Raw genomic sequence first — 16305 nt, 5'->3', positions numbered from 1 at the left:
TGTACTACTACAACACAATTCACATTTGTTTAATAAATAAAATATACTGCAGTACAGCACAGTACCTTGAGTGAGGCCAGCGTGGATGAAGGACATCAGCACTAAAAGCAGAAGAAACACATATGAAACATGTCCATTCATTCAACACAATGCAGATCATTGAAACATGTCTAGAGTTTCAACTGAAAGTGTTTTTCTGTGTTTTGATGCTCATCCATGAAAAGCGATTCTCTGAAGATTCTCCATCATTGAACATCAACAGAATGACGTCACAGGACTCGTGAACCGATACGAGAGTCGCTTCTCTGATGGATTCACTGCTGCCCCAAAATGCTAAACCCCTTAACCCTCTATAGGACTAATTGTGAATTTACAGCTTAAAAAATAATTTACTTTATATTTTACATATATTTAGGTGTGACACTGTCACACAGGACACATGTTTTAACTTGCTCAGTATATTATAATGATTTTATGTATATTTGAGTTTTAATAGGTTTTCATGATGTCTTAACCATTTTATTCCTCTTAACCATTTTAATGGGTGTATGTCTTTAAAAGTAACTCTGGGTCTGTCTGTCAGGTGACTCATCACATGACAGGAAATAGGAACTGAACAGGATAAAGGAAGCAGCATGAAAAACAGACAGGGTGTTTGACCAAAGGCTGGATTGAGGAGTTATCTTTGTGGATTTACCATTCCAGAATCTCACTTTATTGGATTATCACCCTTTTTGGATTGTACATACAGGTGCATCTCAATAAATTAGAATGTCATGGAAAAGTTCATTGATTTCAGTAACTCAACTCAAATTGTGAAACTCATGTATTAAATAAATTCAGTTCACACAGACTGAAGTTTTAAGTCTTTGGTTCTTTTAACCCACCAATTCACTATCAACTAATTCACTATCTGACAAATTAGAATACTTCATAAGACCAATAAAATAATTGTTGGCCTTCTGGAAAGTATGTTAATTTACTGTGTATGTACTCAATACTTGGTAGGGGCTCCTTTTGCTTTAATTACTGCCTCAATTAGGCGTGGCATGGAGGTGATCAGTTTGTGGCACTGCTGAGGTGGTATGGAAGTCCAGGTTTCTTTGACAGTGGCCTTCAGCTCATCTGCATTTTTTGACTCTTGTTTCTCATTTTCCTCTTGACAATACCCCATAGATTCTCTATAGGGTTCAGGTATGGTGAATTGCTGGCCAGTCAAGCACACCAACACCATGGTCATTTAACCAACTTTTGGTGCTTTTGGCAGTGTGGGCAGGTGCCAAATCCTGCTGGAAAATGAAATCAGCATCTTTAAAAGCTGGTCAGCAGAAAGAAGCATGAAGTGCTCCAAAATTTCTTGGTAAATGGGTGCAGTGACTTTGGTTTTCAAAAAACACAATGGACCAACACCAGCAGATGACATTGCACCCCAAATCATCACAGACTGTAGAAACTTAACACTGGACTTCAAGCAACTTGGGCTATGAGCTTCTCCACCCTTCCTCCAGACTCTAGGACCTTGGTTTCCAAATGAAATACAAAACTTGGTCTCATCTGAAAAGAGGACTTTGGACCACTGGGCAACAGTCCAGTTCTTCTTCTCCTTAGTCCAGGTAAGACGCCTCTGACATTGTCTGTGGTTCAGGAGTGGCTTAACAAGAGGAATATGACAACTGTAGCCAAATTCCTTGATGCGTCTGTGTGTGGTGGCTCTTGATGCCTTGACCCCAGCCTCAGTCCATTCTTTATGAAGTTCACCCAAATTCTTTAATCGATTTTGCTTGGCAATCCTCATAAGGCTGTGGTTCTCTCGGTTGGTTGTGCATCTTTTTCTTCGACACTTTTTCCTTCCATTCAACTTTCTGTTAACATGCTTGGATACAGCACTCTGTGAACAGCCAGCTTCTTTGGCAATGAATGTTTGTGGCTTACCATCCTTGTGAAGGGTGTCAGTTGTCTTCTGGACAACTGTCAGATCAGCAATCTTCCCCATGATTGTGTAGCCTAGTGAACCAAACTGAGAGACCATTTTGTAGGCTCATGAAACCTTTGCAGGTGTTTTGAGTTGATTAGCTGATTGGCATGTCACCATATTCTAATTTGTTGAGATAGTGAATTGGTGGGTTTTTGTTAAATGTGAGCCAAAATCATCACAATTAAAAGAACCAAAGACTTAAACTACTTCAGTCTGTGTGCATTGAATTTAATACACAAGTTTCACAATTTGAGTTGAATTACTGAAATAAATTAACTTTTCCACGACATTCTAATTTACTGAGATGCACCTGTACACTGGTGGACACTTCTCACATTCACGCTGGAATTCTTAAGAACTGTTTTAATGGTATGGAATAGTGATCCAAAGTCCGATTCGTTTCTGCAAACCGGTTCTTTTCAGACAGATCGGCTCATTGAACCTGTTCAAAAAGCTGATTCATTGGTTCCTGACGTCATCAATCAATTACGTCTCTACGCATTTCTTTTCTAACCGCTCATTGGCATGTTATATCAATAAAAAATTAAAATAAGCAGTGGTGGGCCGTCAGGGGCAGCAGGGCCTTTGCTGGCCCTATAAAAATAAAATTGTGTGAAAAATGTTTTTTATTGATTATTTAGGTATCATTTTCATTTGTGTAATGTCCACAAAATTGCCTATGATTAGTTTAGTTGAGGTTGAACTGGAATATCCTACATAAAAAAAAGTCTATGGCCAGCACTACAGATAGTGCTACCCTTTTGTTGAAAGACGTCACATCTGATTTGTTACGAGCATTACTGACAGAATCATCAACCAATCAAATTTTGACGTTCAATGACAGCCCGCCCTCTGGGTCTAGCTATGTGCCCAGTGATACTCCCAGCGTTAGACCGCTCTACTAAAAACGCCTTTTTCAAGGTGCTCTTTTGCAGACAAAAGAGAATAACTGAGAAAGAAAGACCTACACCCAAACCGAATTCGCTAACAAAGGCCAGCAAAGTTTTTAAGTGCCATGTCAAAGATTGCAACTATGAGTGCTATGAGTGGCTAACAGCTAGCACTGAGCACAAGTTACTTTGTTTGGTGTTTACTTTTTAATACGAGTAAAGGGACATGGAATGACAGACCCATGGACTTTATTTACAACTGACAGGCGAGTGCTTTATTATTTGATGAGTATTGTATCATGCACATTGTTATGGAGGTGTATGTGGTGCATTGATAATACTGTGGTGCGGTGTGTGGATGACCAGCATTTGTACAGTTTTGCTGCTTTGGGGCGCGTCGTCATTTTAGAGTGACGTGAATGTACATGGGCGGATTACTTTTACTGACCATTAAGGGAAATTTACTCTACATTTAACCCACCCCAATCTAGCCTACTGTTGAAATTGTTGATCAGCCGTCATTGTTGTTGAGAGCATTATATGCATATGGCTGCGTTAGCTGTAACAGAGATGTGTAAGATGTGTACATGTAGTTTACAGTTGCTTACTGAAGGCCCTGACTGAAACCCCACGGTACGCCACTGCAAATAAGTCATTTGTGTCAACACATGTTGAAACATTCAAAAAATAAAGTTATTTGTGAGAAAGCATATTGCTGATTATTGCCATATAATTCACTTAAGTTAATGGTGTTTGTGGTCACAGTTTTATTATCGTATCCTTTTTGACCAATATTGACTAGCCTACAACTTGGATAAGATTCCTAAAAGTGTTACACCTAAAGCACACATTACAGACATTGATGCACAAACGCGGATATGTTCTACATAAAGAATGAGTAAACCAGTCTTATAACTCCTTGATTTCACTTAAGCAACTTTAAATATAATATTGTAAGGATCCACCCGCTAGCCCAAACAACGGAATCCAGCGGCCTGGTCGAAGGTTTAATGCGCATTCGGTCTTTTACTTGCGCTTCTGAATTTATCAGGATTTAGTTTCAATTTTAGTCTAGCTCCGTGTTCAATCCGACTCCAATTTCAAGTGATCATTAAATTTAGACTGTACTTCTAATTAAAAACTGATCACAAATATCTATTATATATTCATTTAGATATTTGATTATTCTAGACATCCCATACTTTCAATTATCCGTTCGTTGGGGACCTAATGTCGCACAGAGTCTCACGCCCCGGGTTTTGCGTAGATCTCACGGACACAATCTCGCCAGTCTGATGTTAGGGTGTAGACTAATACCTAATTGTCTGCCACCAACTGCTTGCTTATGACAAAAAGTGTAGCTTCCTTAGTCTTTTCCCGTACAACTTGCTAGCACCAGTGATAGACAGAAATCTGAGGTCTCCAATGACGTGCCTACTGCTCCGTTCATTCATGAGCCTTCAGTATGACCTATCCTGGCCGTAGATTTGTGGTAACAAAAGCCTCCTCACAGTCTAATAGTCATAATGATTTCAGGACAGTTCAGAATAAATCAAATATAACAATTATTTATTTTTTTTGGTTCCCGTGCTCAAATGGTCACACCTGGTGTAGAGCAATGTTTATCAGATTTTGAAAGGAGACCGCCCACAACAGAAGTACAGAGTTAACTCAAGTTTTCAATATTTCTCATAATACAAGTGACTACTGTGAAATTGAGTCCAATTTACCCATCGCACAGAGACCTTTAAAATGATACCAAACATGAAGGTGAAAAACAACGTGTTCACAAGATATATGATATACCTATTCTTAATTAACTTTGAGTGAAGCCTTTTGGGGAAAAGAGAGAGAGGTAGAGAGGGCAGGGGGGAGAATGAGGTCGTAAATGAGCGTGGAGAGAGGTGTTGTTTGCTTTCTTTGGAGATCCCTTCCCCAGATTTGTTTTATGGTTTTATTGCATGGCATCTGTGAGTTCCTGAGTTTTGGCTTCATGAGGAGTAATAATTTTATTTAAGTAATAAGGAAATAATTTTACTCCCTACAATATGCATGCACAATAAACTATTGTAAAATATATTTACTTCACTTGACAGAAAGGTTTTTGCAGGTTTTAATAAAATGTAATTTAATAACAGTCATAATAAGCATATTTCCAGTACGCGCCTCACAGGCGTGCACAGTATCGTCAACTCGCTCATCAGAATCTTCGGTAATGATTGGCAAACTTCGCCACAGCTTTTCCGGTTCTTGTTGAGTTGGACGTGCTACTTCGGCTGTTCATTCTGCATCATCAACCCGGAACAAAAGTTTGATTCAGTTCGATTTGTGAACCGGCTCGACCGGTTACTTCCTGAGAACCGGCTCAAGAAGAACGATTCGTTCAAGAACCGAACATCACTATGGAACTGAAAGACTCTGTGCTTTTAACAGCCTAGGATTTCTTTGTGTTGTTTTAGCTCCCCTGTGAATATTGTAAATACATATTTGATTTTCATTTTTAACATTGTTGTCTGTCTCATCTTTTTGACACTGATATTGTCCTATTAGGGTAAATTATTTTTGGCAACTTTCTGAAACTTCACACACAATAAAATGCTTTTTCACTATCTGTCTTACTGTTTCAAAAAACATCCCACACTTAAGTAGATGTTGACTTGTGCAGTAATCATTGGACCATCACTGACTATCAGTATAGTAATGCAAATAGACACTGACAACCTGGCCTCCTGGTTGTTGTATGGGTCACATCTTCCAAGCTGGCATACAATAATCAGTGTTGGGCACATTACTTCAAAAAAGTAATTAGTTATAGTTACTAGTTACTTCTCACAAATAGTAACTGAGTTAGTAACTGAGTTACATCATTATAAAAGTAACTAATTACCAGGGAAAGTAACTATTGCGTTACTTTTTTTTAAAAAATGTCAGATAACTTTGGATGCCCCCAATATTAAATACCGGTATGTTAAATTAATGAAATGGACACTAAAAAGAATAAATTATTATTATAAAACATTGTACATTAATCTACACTATTTATCTACTGACACTTAGTATCAGTCAGTCATTATAATATAATATTATGATAATTTAATATTATATGATAGAACTTTAGTAATTATAATAACCAAGTATGAATGCATATTTGTCATCAATATAAAACGCACTAAGGATTAATGAGCTGCTGGGTTCATGAATATTAATCACGCTGTCTGCGTTCGCTCGAATTGATTTGCTGAAATCAAAACAGGGACAAAATAGGTGAGCGCCAGCCAATGAGACTGTCGTTTGCGCATTAGTCCCGCCCACTACCAGAGAAACCGGCAGTACTTAAAAACTGAAGAATTCCAAAGGAACTCCGTTATTTTGACAGGAAAATACAACAAAGAATATCGTTTACATGTAGCACGTCAATTCTGCATGTTATGAAAGACTCTCTTGCTCTGTATCTTTCTTTGCGTGCGTGTATGTGAGAGAAAGCGACGGCGCCTTCACACTAGAGTTTATGGTACGTCAAATACAGCTACACTGCGCATCCATTCAGATGAACTGAAAAATTAAATTCTAATAATATAATATTGTAACGCCACATTTTATTGTCAGTAACGGTAACGGCGTTGTAACGGGGTAAACACTAATTCGTTTGATTACTCGTTACTGAAAAAAATAACGCCGTTAGTAACGCCGTTATTCCCATCACTGACAATAATGTACCCAAATGCCTGACTTCTACAACAACCTATTCTTCATCACTGCCCTCATCCTCATTGCTTCTATCCTCCTTGGTCCTCAACAACTTGTTTTATTACTACAACATGATTTTCTGATGCACTCGTATCACTATCATCAATACTTCCTGAAATATGTACAGATTTGTATCTCCATCTTACAAAAATCTTACAAAAATTTACCTAAAATTCATGCATAAAGGCTATTATACTGCCTGCCAATGCTGGTCAATAGTGCCAGCTACACAAAACATTCATCACAGGACTTTATCAGTTATGCATGACTCTCAGATTTGTTGGTCTCTGAGTTGCTGTTTTTATAAAAGTGCATTAACAATGACAAAAAAAAAAAAAAAACTTTAGAAAACACATTTGGATGTACAATTATATTTTTTTTATAACTTGAATTTATATGTATTTTCTAGTCTAAAAGGAGCTCAATATGGAGCCTGAGAGCATGTGACCTAGCATGTGCTAATGTCTCCTTTACTACTTAGTTACCAAAAATGTGAAGCACATGGCTAATACATTTTAATTTTACTGGTAGAAGGGGATGTCATTTGACATCACTAAAATAACATTTTGTTGATTTAAAGGGGTGGTTTACTGCTTTTTTTTTTTTGCTTGATTGTGTTTATGGGGTGCAATATAACATGTCTCCGTGTTTCGTTTGTTAAAAAACGCCTTTTTTTTCATATATTTCACCTTTATTGTAAGCCGCTTTCTCCTCTGTCATTTGAAAGACCGGTTGACTTCCTGATTCTATGAAACCACTCCCTCAGAAACAGGCGATGGGCTCAGATTGGTTAGTTGGGCCAGTGTGTTGTGATTGGCTAAACTGCGTACTGCACATTGTCCGGAAACGTTCACGTCCATCACCTTCACGGGCGACAGCTGCATGTGCTCCGGTCACATGTAAATAATGGTGTGAATATTGCCGTATCAGTTTGAGCCAGAATCAGACCCAGAAAGCGGTAATGAAGAGAGTCAAGCAGAACTTCCGCAAGCACGGCTCTTACAAACGTTTCTGAATGGAAGTTTGCTGTTGTGATTACATACAATTTTTTGAAGTTCGTACACGTTTGTCTTATACACACAAAATAGCATCGAACTAACTGGCCACTATAACCAAACAGCGTTGTGTTTACGTTCTTGATCAAATCGAAAAATTACGTCCTAAAGTATACATGGAAAATACATTTACAAAATTAGTACATAATTACAAATTCGGGTCCAAAATGTTTGTACGCGTTTGTCATAGACACACAAAATAGCATTTAACTAACTGGCTACTAAAGCCAGCGTTGGCATTTGTTTACGACCTTGATAAAACTAAAACATTACGTCTGAAATTATACATGCAAATACATTTAAAATTATGAAATCTTACTTACAGGTTGTGTCCCAACAACTGCTGCCCCTGGTTTTAAAGTTGGAACTGCTCCATGTTTTAGTAATAGTTTCGGCATTGAACTCGTGTAGATTCTGGAAGCTGTCTTCCGTAAAATGCGCAGCGCAGAGAGACAAATTAAATTTTAACCATTGATGACGAACTACAGCGTCCGTAGGAAGCCCGAACACAGAAGACCTGACAGCTGGGTGAAAATAACACCGTTTCGACGGCATGACTACAACTCTCCACTATAACTCTTCCTCTTCGACAAAGCCGCAGAACATGGCCTTGCCCCCTTTTTTGCATGTTCGGGAGGGAGGGGTTGATGGGTTTATTACATATGCAACCAGGGAAGTATCTCGTTGTAGTCCCATACGAGTCGTTTTTGTAGGCATTAAACTTCCTGATTTTTAAAAGACGATATCTCCGCTTACGTTGAACTTTCAGCGCCTCAACTTTGCAGATACTGTTCATGCACCAACAGCAACATTACACACTATTTAAAATGAAAAAAGTGAAGTCGCAGTAAACCACCCCTTTAACATTAATATTGTATTTTAAATGCAATTTTCGTAATTTATAAATAACAATATCCCATAGAGGGTTAACCTATTCTTTCAGAGCAGTTTCACTGTCAAAACAACAGTGATTTAAAAAAAAAAAAAAAAAAGTCAGTAATACAAAAAAGGAAGACATTTACAAAAACAATAGGGCAAATACAACAGAAATTTTTTTTTACAAAAATAAAATTAATTATTTATCCTACAATACTACGGAAATTGATTAAAGTAATCAAATGTACAAATAAGTCACTGCATAGACTTCACCATATAAATTAAGCATAAAGTAATTCATAAAGTTATGAGCAATATTAAGTGAAGAGCAGTGATTAATTCTCTTATTTTCTTTTGTTGTTTGATGAACAGATGATGACAGACAGCGTCAGGTTTATACCGTAGGATGCTGTCACAGAATACACAGATCTATATACTGACAAGCATACTTTCCAAAATGTTTAAGTTTAAGACATAACTGACTGTGTTTAGTGAAAACTCACCAAGACGGACATTTTGACATATACACCTAACCCCGTCCCTAAACCTACCCGTCACTGGGGTTTAGACAAATCATACAAAATGATAATACTGATTTAACACAATGCAAATAGCTAAAACATGCCTAGTGCTTCAACTGAAAGTGTTTTTATGTGTTTTGAAGCTCATCCCTGAGAACTGATGGTGGAGATTCTCCATCATTTACCATCAACACAAACAATGTTGCACAGGATCTGTTTTTCACACCATTGGTTCTTCACTGGAACAAAACGATCTGCAGACTCCAAACCACATCAGGTCAAAGTGTCTTAGAGACACACAGCCTCACTTCCCGTTTGCTGTTGCCACCATCAACTTAATTGTGACATCATAGTGGCCATGAAAAGAATGTGAACACTTCAAGGTGTTTTCACACGAAGTGTATTTTAAATGAACCAAACCCAGTTCAGTTAAAATGAGTGAGCTCAGTGCTGACCCAAAGTGATGTGGTCGGAGTATGTATATTAAATATATTAAGAAACAATATGTTGTTCGAAATGGAGACCAAAGACACTTTCTGATTGTCAAGCATTAGTGTAACATGTTCATATGTTAATATACTGAACTACAGCTGTGTTTTTTCAGCAAATAACTGGAGGAATACTGACTTCACACATTCACTAAAAATGGCAACCAGTTCAAAATAATAAAAATAAATAAAAAATGAAAAACAATGGTTAATTCTGAGAAAAGTTTGAACCATTTTCTGGCAGATGCCGCTTATTTGATGTATTGTGTTTAATGCAATGGAATTCAGTCATTTGTGATATCTGGGCCACTACAATTCATTTTCAATAAAAGGGGCAGAAATAACCAAAGTGATAGAGAAACGTTTGTGTTCGGTCACTTTTCTCATGCTCTCTGATGGAGAGACTATTTAAAGATATAATATCACAACACCAAACTCGTATTAACACAAATGTGAAAATCTGGAATCTGAGGGTGCAAAAAATCTAAATATTGAGAAAAAGTTGTCCAAATGAAGTTCTTAGCAATGCATATTACTAATCAGAAATTAAGTTTTTATACATTTACGGTAGGAAATTTACAAAATATATTCATGGAACATGATCTTTACTTAATATCCTAATGATTTTTGGCATAAAAGAAAAAATTATAATTTTGACCCAGACAATGTATTTTTGGCTATTGCTACAAATATACCCCAGCGACTTAAGACTGGTTTTGTGGTCCAGGGTCACAAATGCATCCGATTTAACTAACAAACTACCTGAAATAGGAATAACGAGTATTACAACAAAACCAAGCAAAAGCACATGTCCACAGGGACTCCATCTTTCACGTGCAGCACAGATAAATACATGTTCTCTGAAACTCTGTATCTGATCCATACATAACATTTCATCACATTGAATCTGAACAATAAATCATTTATGGACATGTATAAGTTAAAATAATTTTGTATTGTGTTGTATTGTTTTTGTTTTGTTTTTACTATATTTATTTACATGTTCGAAATAAACATTTCAATTCAATACAATTAAATAATACGATAAACAACAAGAATGTAGACCCTCCTACACAGAACAACCATTCTATTATCTTCAGCTGAGTAATGTTTTAAAAACAGAATAACAAGACAGAAGATAGTGTAGAATATAATGAAATACTCACAGAGCATGAGAGGCAGTGCACTGGACCCCATACTGACACATTAATAGACTGTTTTAACAGAGATGCGTGCGCTAAATCAGACACTTCCTGTGTTTCACGATTCAAGAAGAGATGAGGGAGGAGACAAAACTACACAGAAACACAAAATAGGAAGAAAAATACATCAATTCTAAGATATTTAGCTGCTCTTTCAGTGCATGCAAGTTTTTAAAGCTGTTTTTGTACTTTAAAAGACTATTTCAAAGTTTGGTAATTGTTCTGACGCTGCCACAGCCACACACATTACGGACAGAACAGTGGATATGAAGTAAAGTCCTAATGAGGTGAATCCTAATGTAGGCCTATTGCTTTTACACAGTGTTCAAAAGAATAAAAGTATTATCCAATGTACCTGTTAGTAAATTGTACCATTATCTGAATATAAATCTAGTTTTAATTGATTAAAAACGTGATTTCTGTAATATGATCATTTTACGTTCATGAAAGTATTATTGCATATACATCACCTTATTTCATATATAAAGACTTTGTTTGCAGCAACAATAACCCAGAATCAAATCCCAGTGTGATTGTTGCTATATAAATATATGAAGAAAGTAAACGAAGAGATTAAGTTTAAGATATGTCACTCCTCTTTTGGTATGTTCACACTATCAGAGACAAAATATGAACACTAACACATGAAACTATTTAAAGTGAATTACATGTTACACGCAAGTGACGCATGCAGTCTATAAAATTATTTTGAATCAGATTCCATGGAGTGACGATTCACCGCAACAATATTTAAAATGCTATTACATCTGTAAAAGGGGTATATATGACAGATGATATTTTTAAAAGTGAGAAGTGGTTAATCCAAACAGATTAATTGTACCATGCAGATAGGAGTTAAAAAGAAGTCTACACCATAAGTAGTTATCATGAACACTTGCCACACCTTTAAAGACTGGAGAAGGCCACAAAAAGCCATTAAAAGGTACTGCAGTACTGCGCTTGTTCAACTATCAATATAGAGAAAAAGAACTGGCAGAAGCCTGCTACTAGTAATTCTGCTTAATCAGTTTGTATATTGTTGCTTGACTATCAAACAAAATATAAGAAAACAAAGACTCTTAAATTTGACATTAGACAGGTATTCTAAGAAGTAAATGAAAATGACACGCACATGTTGAATCTTTTGCTCTTGTGGTAGTATTTTGAGGTTTATGAAACTAAAGGTGAAGAATATCTTCCCCACTTTTAAAACCATGGAGCAGAAATAGAGCAGAAGTCAAACCACAGCCATCAGCTCAACTCTTTTATTAGGCCTCTTAACACTTCTGTCATTGTCTCACTACAATCAGCTTCTAAACTTAGCAATGCACAAATAACAATGTGTCTTCAAAGATGAGCTAAAGACGCCCGTGAACATGTGAGGTCTATTGCTGTAACTCTGAATTATAATTTTTTTTACACGGTCTCATAAAAATGAGGCCCATATAGAAACAACTCACAAAATGCTGTGACTTCCACTACAAGGTGCGTCTACAACCAAACCACACCACTGAGAGCAGCATCTGCAGAACGCGCTTTGTCTGTGAACATGGATTCTTTGATATTGTTGCCATATCAAATCTCTGCAAATATAAACAATAATTAAATATGTATATGTAGGGGGATCACGTGACCCTTCGACGGCGATGCAAGCTTAGTCTTTCGCTCTGCTCACTTTGCCACATATTGTAAGATCCTGTCAGTAAAATTTGAACCACTCTGCATTGGACCCATCATGAGTGCTAAGGCAGACAAAGGGGATCGGAAAAGAGAGATTGAGCAATCGCCAATGAAGAAAAAATTCAGAGATTCCGCCATCTCCAGAGAAGACCTCGACGATGCTATCGCTAGCCGTATTGAACTAGCATTTAAACAACAGCAAAACACTTTGAATTCGGTTGTGAATTCGGCAGTAAGAGATGTGATGGATTCTGTACTGATTCCAGCATTGCGCGAACTGTGTGAGGACATACAAGCGACCAACAAGTCTGTTAAAAAGCTAAGAGAGGAGTTTGAGGCCATAACTACAGCGGCGAAGCAGACACGTGACCGCGTTGACTCTGTGCAAGCAGATGCACGTGAGGATAGGAGGGCAGTCACGGACGTAAGAAATCAGCTGGAGCGACTCACCGAGAAGATGACGGATATGGAGGACAGGTGCAGGAGGAACAACGTACGACTGGTGGGGCTGCCAGAGGGGGCTGAGGGATCCGACGCGGCTGGTTTCCTCAGAGTTTATTTTCCCAAGTGGATTCCTTTCTTGAGGGGCCGTGACATTGAGATTGACCGGGCGCACCGCGTGTATGGCGGAGGGAGAGGCTCCGATCGGCCGCGCACTCTTATCTTCCGTGTACTGAGATGGCATGACAGATCAGATATCCTGAAGGGTGCTCGGCAGGCCTATCCGGTGAAATGCGCACAGAACAATGTTACACTACTATTTTTTCCCGACTTTAGTCCAGCTACAGCGATCAGGAGAAAGGCATTTGGTCCGGTTTTGAAGAAGATGACAGCGCTTGGCCTCCAGCCCTTCCTCATCTATCCGGCGGTGGTTAAACTACGGCACAAAGGGGAACAGAAAAGCTTCGATTCCCCTCAGAAAGCGGAGGATTTTATCAGCTCCCTGTCTCAGCAGAAGACATATGCCGTGGCTCTGCGGGCGGCGACGGGAACAGCGGCCGCTGTCTCTCGGTCCAGCGGGAGGAACTTGATGGCCGGGATGGACATGGTTCTAGCTGCCCAGTAGGGGATGATGGTAGGATGGACATGGACGCTTGCTAAGTCTATTTTTGCTTTTCTTCTCTCCTCTCTACTACCGAGATATTGTCCCTATATATCCGTACAACGATCTCGTTGCTGGTAAGACTGACACTCCTTTTTTTTTCTCTCTCTCTTTTTGGAGGGGACTAATTGAGAGTAGGTTTAATTAAAAATATGTTTTGGCTGTGTGGGCCTTTCGGGAGACATGTCTTGCGTTGGAGTGGATCGGTCACGAACCATCACTATTTTTGTTGCTCAGTCAGACCTATGTTCTCGGTAATGTGCGGTCTGAGTTGTTCCTCGTTTATAGTTGTTGGTTGTTCAGGTTTTTATGTTGTTTTTACTTTTTACAACAGACATTTATACTGTTATTTATTTTACCTTATTTCTAAATGGATTTTTCTTCTAGGAGGTTTGGTATCTAAAATGCACGTCAGCCTTTACATGCTATTTACAGAATGGAAGTGCTTTTGTTTTTTTTCATTTATTGAATACAATTTAGGGATTGTGAATATTCAATGCATACTCTAAATATTTTATCACTGAATGTGAATGGTTTAAATTCCGCTGTTAAACGAACCCGTGTGTTAGAATATTTACACCGTAAGTCTATTTCCTGTGCCCTAATTCAAGAGACGCATTTAAAACAATCTGACGTGGCACGTTTTCAGAATAAATATTATAAATTAGTGGCTTTTTCCTGCGCTCAAAATAAAACTAAGGGGGTGCTTATCCTTGTTAATCTAAAGTTAAATTTAACAATTGAACACCTTGGTAGTGATGAGAAGGGTAGATTTGTGTTTATCCGATGCAAAATATATAATAATAGGTTAGCATTGGTCTCTATTTACGGTCCGAATGAGACAGACAGTGCGTTCCTTACACAGATTTCCAAAACATTACTTGAGCAGACTGACTGCCCATTAGTTGTGGGTGGGGATTTTAATGCTGTCATAAATCCTGCTTTAGATAAATCTCAATTTGATACAACAGCCAATCCATCTTCTAAATTACTGAATAAATTTATCACGGAGCTCAACTTAATCGATCTTTGGAGAATTCAGAATACTAAAGCTAAGGACTTCACTTTTTTCTAATAGACATAAGACTTTCTCTAGGATAGACTACATATTTCTCAGCCCATCTTTAATTTCGTCGAATTCGTCCATCTCTATATTACCAATTTTATTATCTGATCATTCTGCTGTGTTGTGCAGTGTTCCTCTTTCCGATGTTAAAGCCAAAGCCCTAGATGGCGCTTTAACATATCATTATTAAGTAATCAGACTTTCATTACTTCATTAAAAGAATATATTAAGGAATTTCTTGAAATCAATATGCCCTCTGATGTGGATCCTCAAATGATGTGGAATCGACTAAATGTGCCATACGAGGATTCTGTATATCTTTTCTTCTACTCTTGCCAAAGCGAAAACTTACCAATTTACACAATTAGAAAATAAAATACAATCATTGCAAAACCTACAAAACAACATTTTACTGAGCAACAGGCTACACAGTTGTCCTCTTTAAAAGAAGAATATGATTTACTTTCACACTCAAAGGCGGAATTTATTTTACATAGGACTAGGCAAAAATATTATTTTGAATCAGAGAGACCTAGTCATTTATTGGCCCTTAGGTTGAAAGAATGCGAGTCTAAGGCATATATTAGCGCAATAAAATCAACGGATGATCAGGTCACCATGAATCCTGCGGCAATTAATGACATATTTAAAGGTTTTTACATGAATCTGTATAAAGCCGAAACAGATTTTGATGAACCAATTTGTAAGCAGTATTTAGATAAATTGGAACTGCCTCGGAACTCACAGATGGATAAAGAATCTTTGGAGGCCCCATTAAGTTTGGAGGAGCTTCACGTCTCTCTAAAAAGCCTTCAAAAGGGCAAATCGCCAGGTCTAGATGGTCTCCCCCCGGAATTATATTTAGAAATTTGGGATTTGGTAGGGACACTTATGCTTAATTCATTTAATTTTGCGATTGAACATGGGGTTTTTCATAGACATCAAAAAACATCACTGATTTCATTACTTCTTAAAAAAGGGAAAGACCCATTAGATTGTTCCAGCTACAGACCGATTTCGCTTATCCCATGTGATCTTAAAATCTATGCTAAAGTTTTTGCTTTTCGTATGGAGAAGGTAATTCATAGTCTGATCAAGGAGGACCAAACTGGTTTCATCAAGGGACGCAATGCATCTAACAATATGCGTCGACTCCTTCATATTCTGGACTTTGCAGACTCCCACCCGACCCCTTGTGCGGTCTTTTCACTTGATGCAGAAAAAGCCTTTGACAGGCTAGAGTGGAATTATATGTGGGCAGTTCTGCAATGTTTCGCTTCGCGAACACTTCATTTCTATGATTAAGACATTATACCACTCACCTGCAGCATCAGTCATAACTGGTAATATTATTTCCCCCCCCGTTCCCTTTGCAGCGGGGAACAAGGCAGGGATGTCCGCTTTCACCCTTATTGTTTTGTCTATCTCTTGAACCCTTAGCACAAGCCATCAGGAAATCTGAAGTATCGATTAAGATTCATGATCATAATCATAGTATTTCGTTATACGCTGATGATATTATTCTATATTTAGACCACTTTGATGTTTCAGTCTCTAGTGTAATTAAGGAATTTGATAATTTTAGTAGCTTATCAGGATATAAAATAAATTGGAGCAAATCTGCTTTAATGCCAATTAACAATGTTAAAGTCAATTCTTCTATTCCCTCATTTATCCCTATTAAGGAATCTTTCATCTATTTG

At 37.7% G+C, this 16305-nt stretch overlaps 2 protein-coding genes across 9 annotated transcripts in view; both read right to left on the bottom strand.

Annotated features, from left to right (window-relative positions):
* LOC131544786 (Fc receptor-like protein 5) overlaps positions 1–16305 on the bottom strand; it is a 273713-nt gene that overhangs the window by 37948 nt on the left and 219460 nt on the right. The window lies entirely within an intron of this gene.
* LOC131543395 (sialoadhesin-like) overlaps positions 1–16305 on the bottom strand; it is a 53609-nt gene that overhangs the window by 34448 nt on the left and 2856 nt on the right. The window contains exons 2-3 of the mRNA XM_058780689.1: positions 10719–10847; positions 66–101 (exon numbers count right to left, since the gene is read on the bottom strand). Coding sequence (XP_058636672.1) covers positions 66–101; positions 10719–10749 — 67 coding nt within the window. The 5' untranslated portion in view covers positions 10750–10847. The remainder of the gene's footprint in view (positions 1–65; positions 102–10718; positions 10848–16305) is intronic.

Source organism: Onychostoma macrolepis, chromosome 07 (genome assembly GCF_012432095.1).
Source record: "Onychostoma macrolepis isolate SWU-2019 chromosome 07, ASM1243209v1, whole genome shotgun sequence".
In the NCBI taxonomy this organism is placed as follows: Eukaryota; Metazoa; Chordata; class Actinopteri; order Cypriniformes; family Cyprinidae; genus Onychostoma; species Onychostoma macrolepis.
This window is presented reverse-complemented; position numbering and strand designations above follow the sequence as displayed.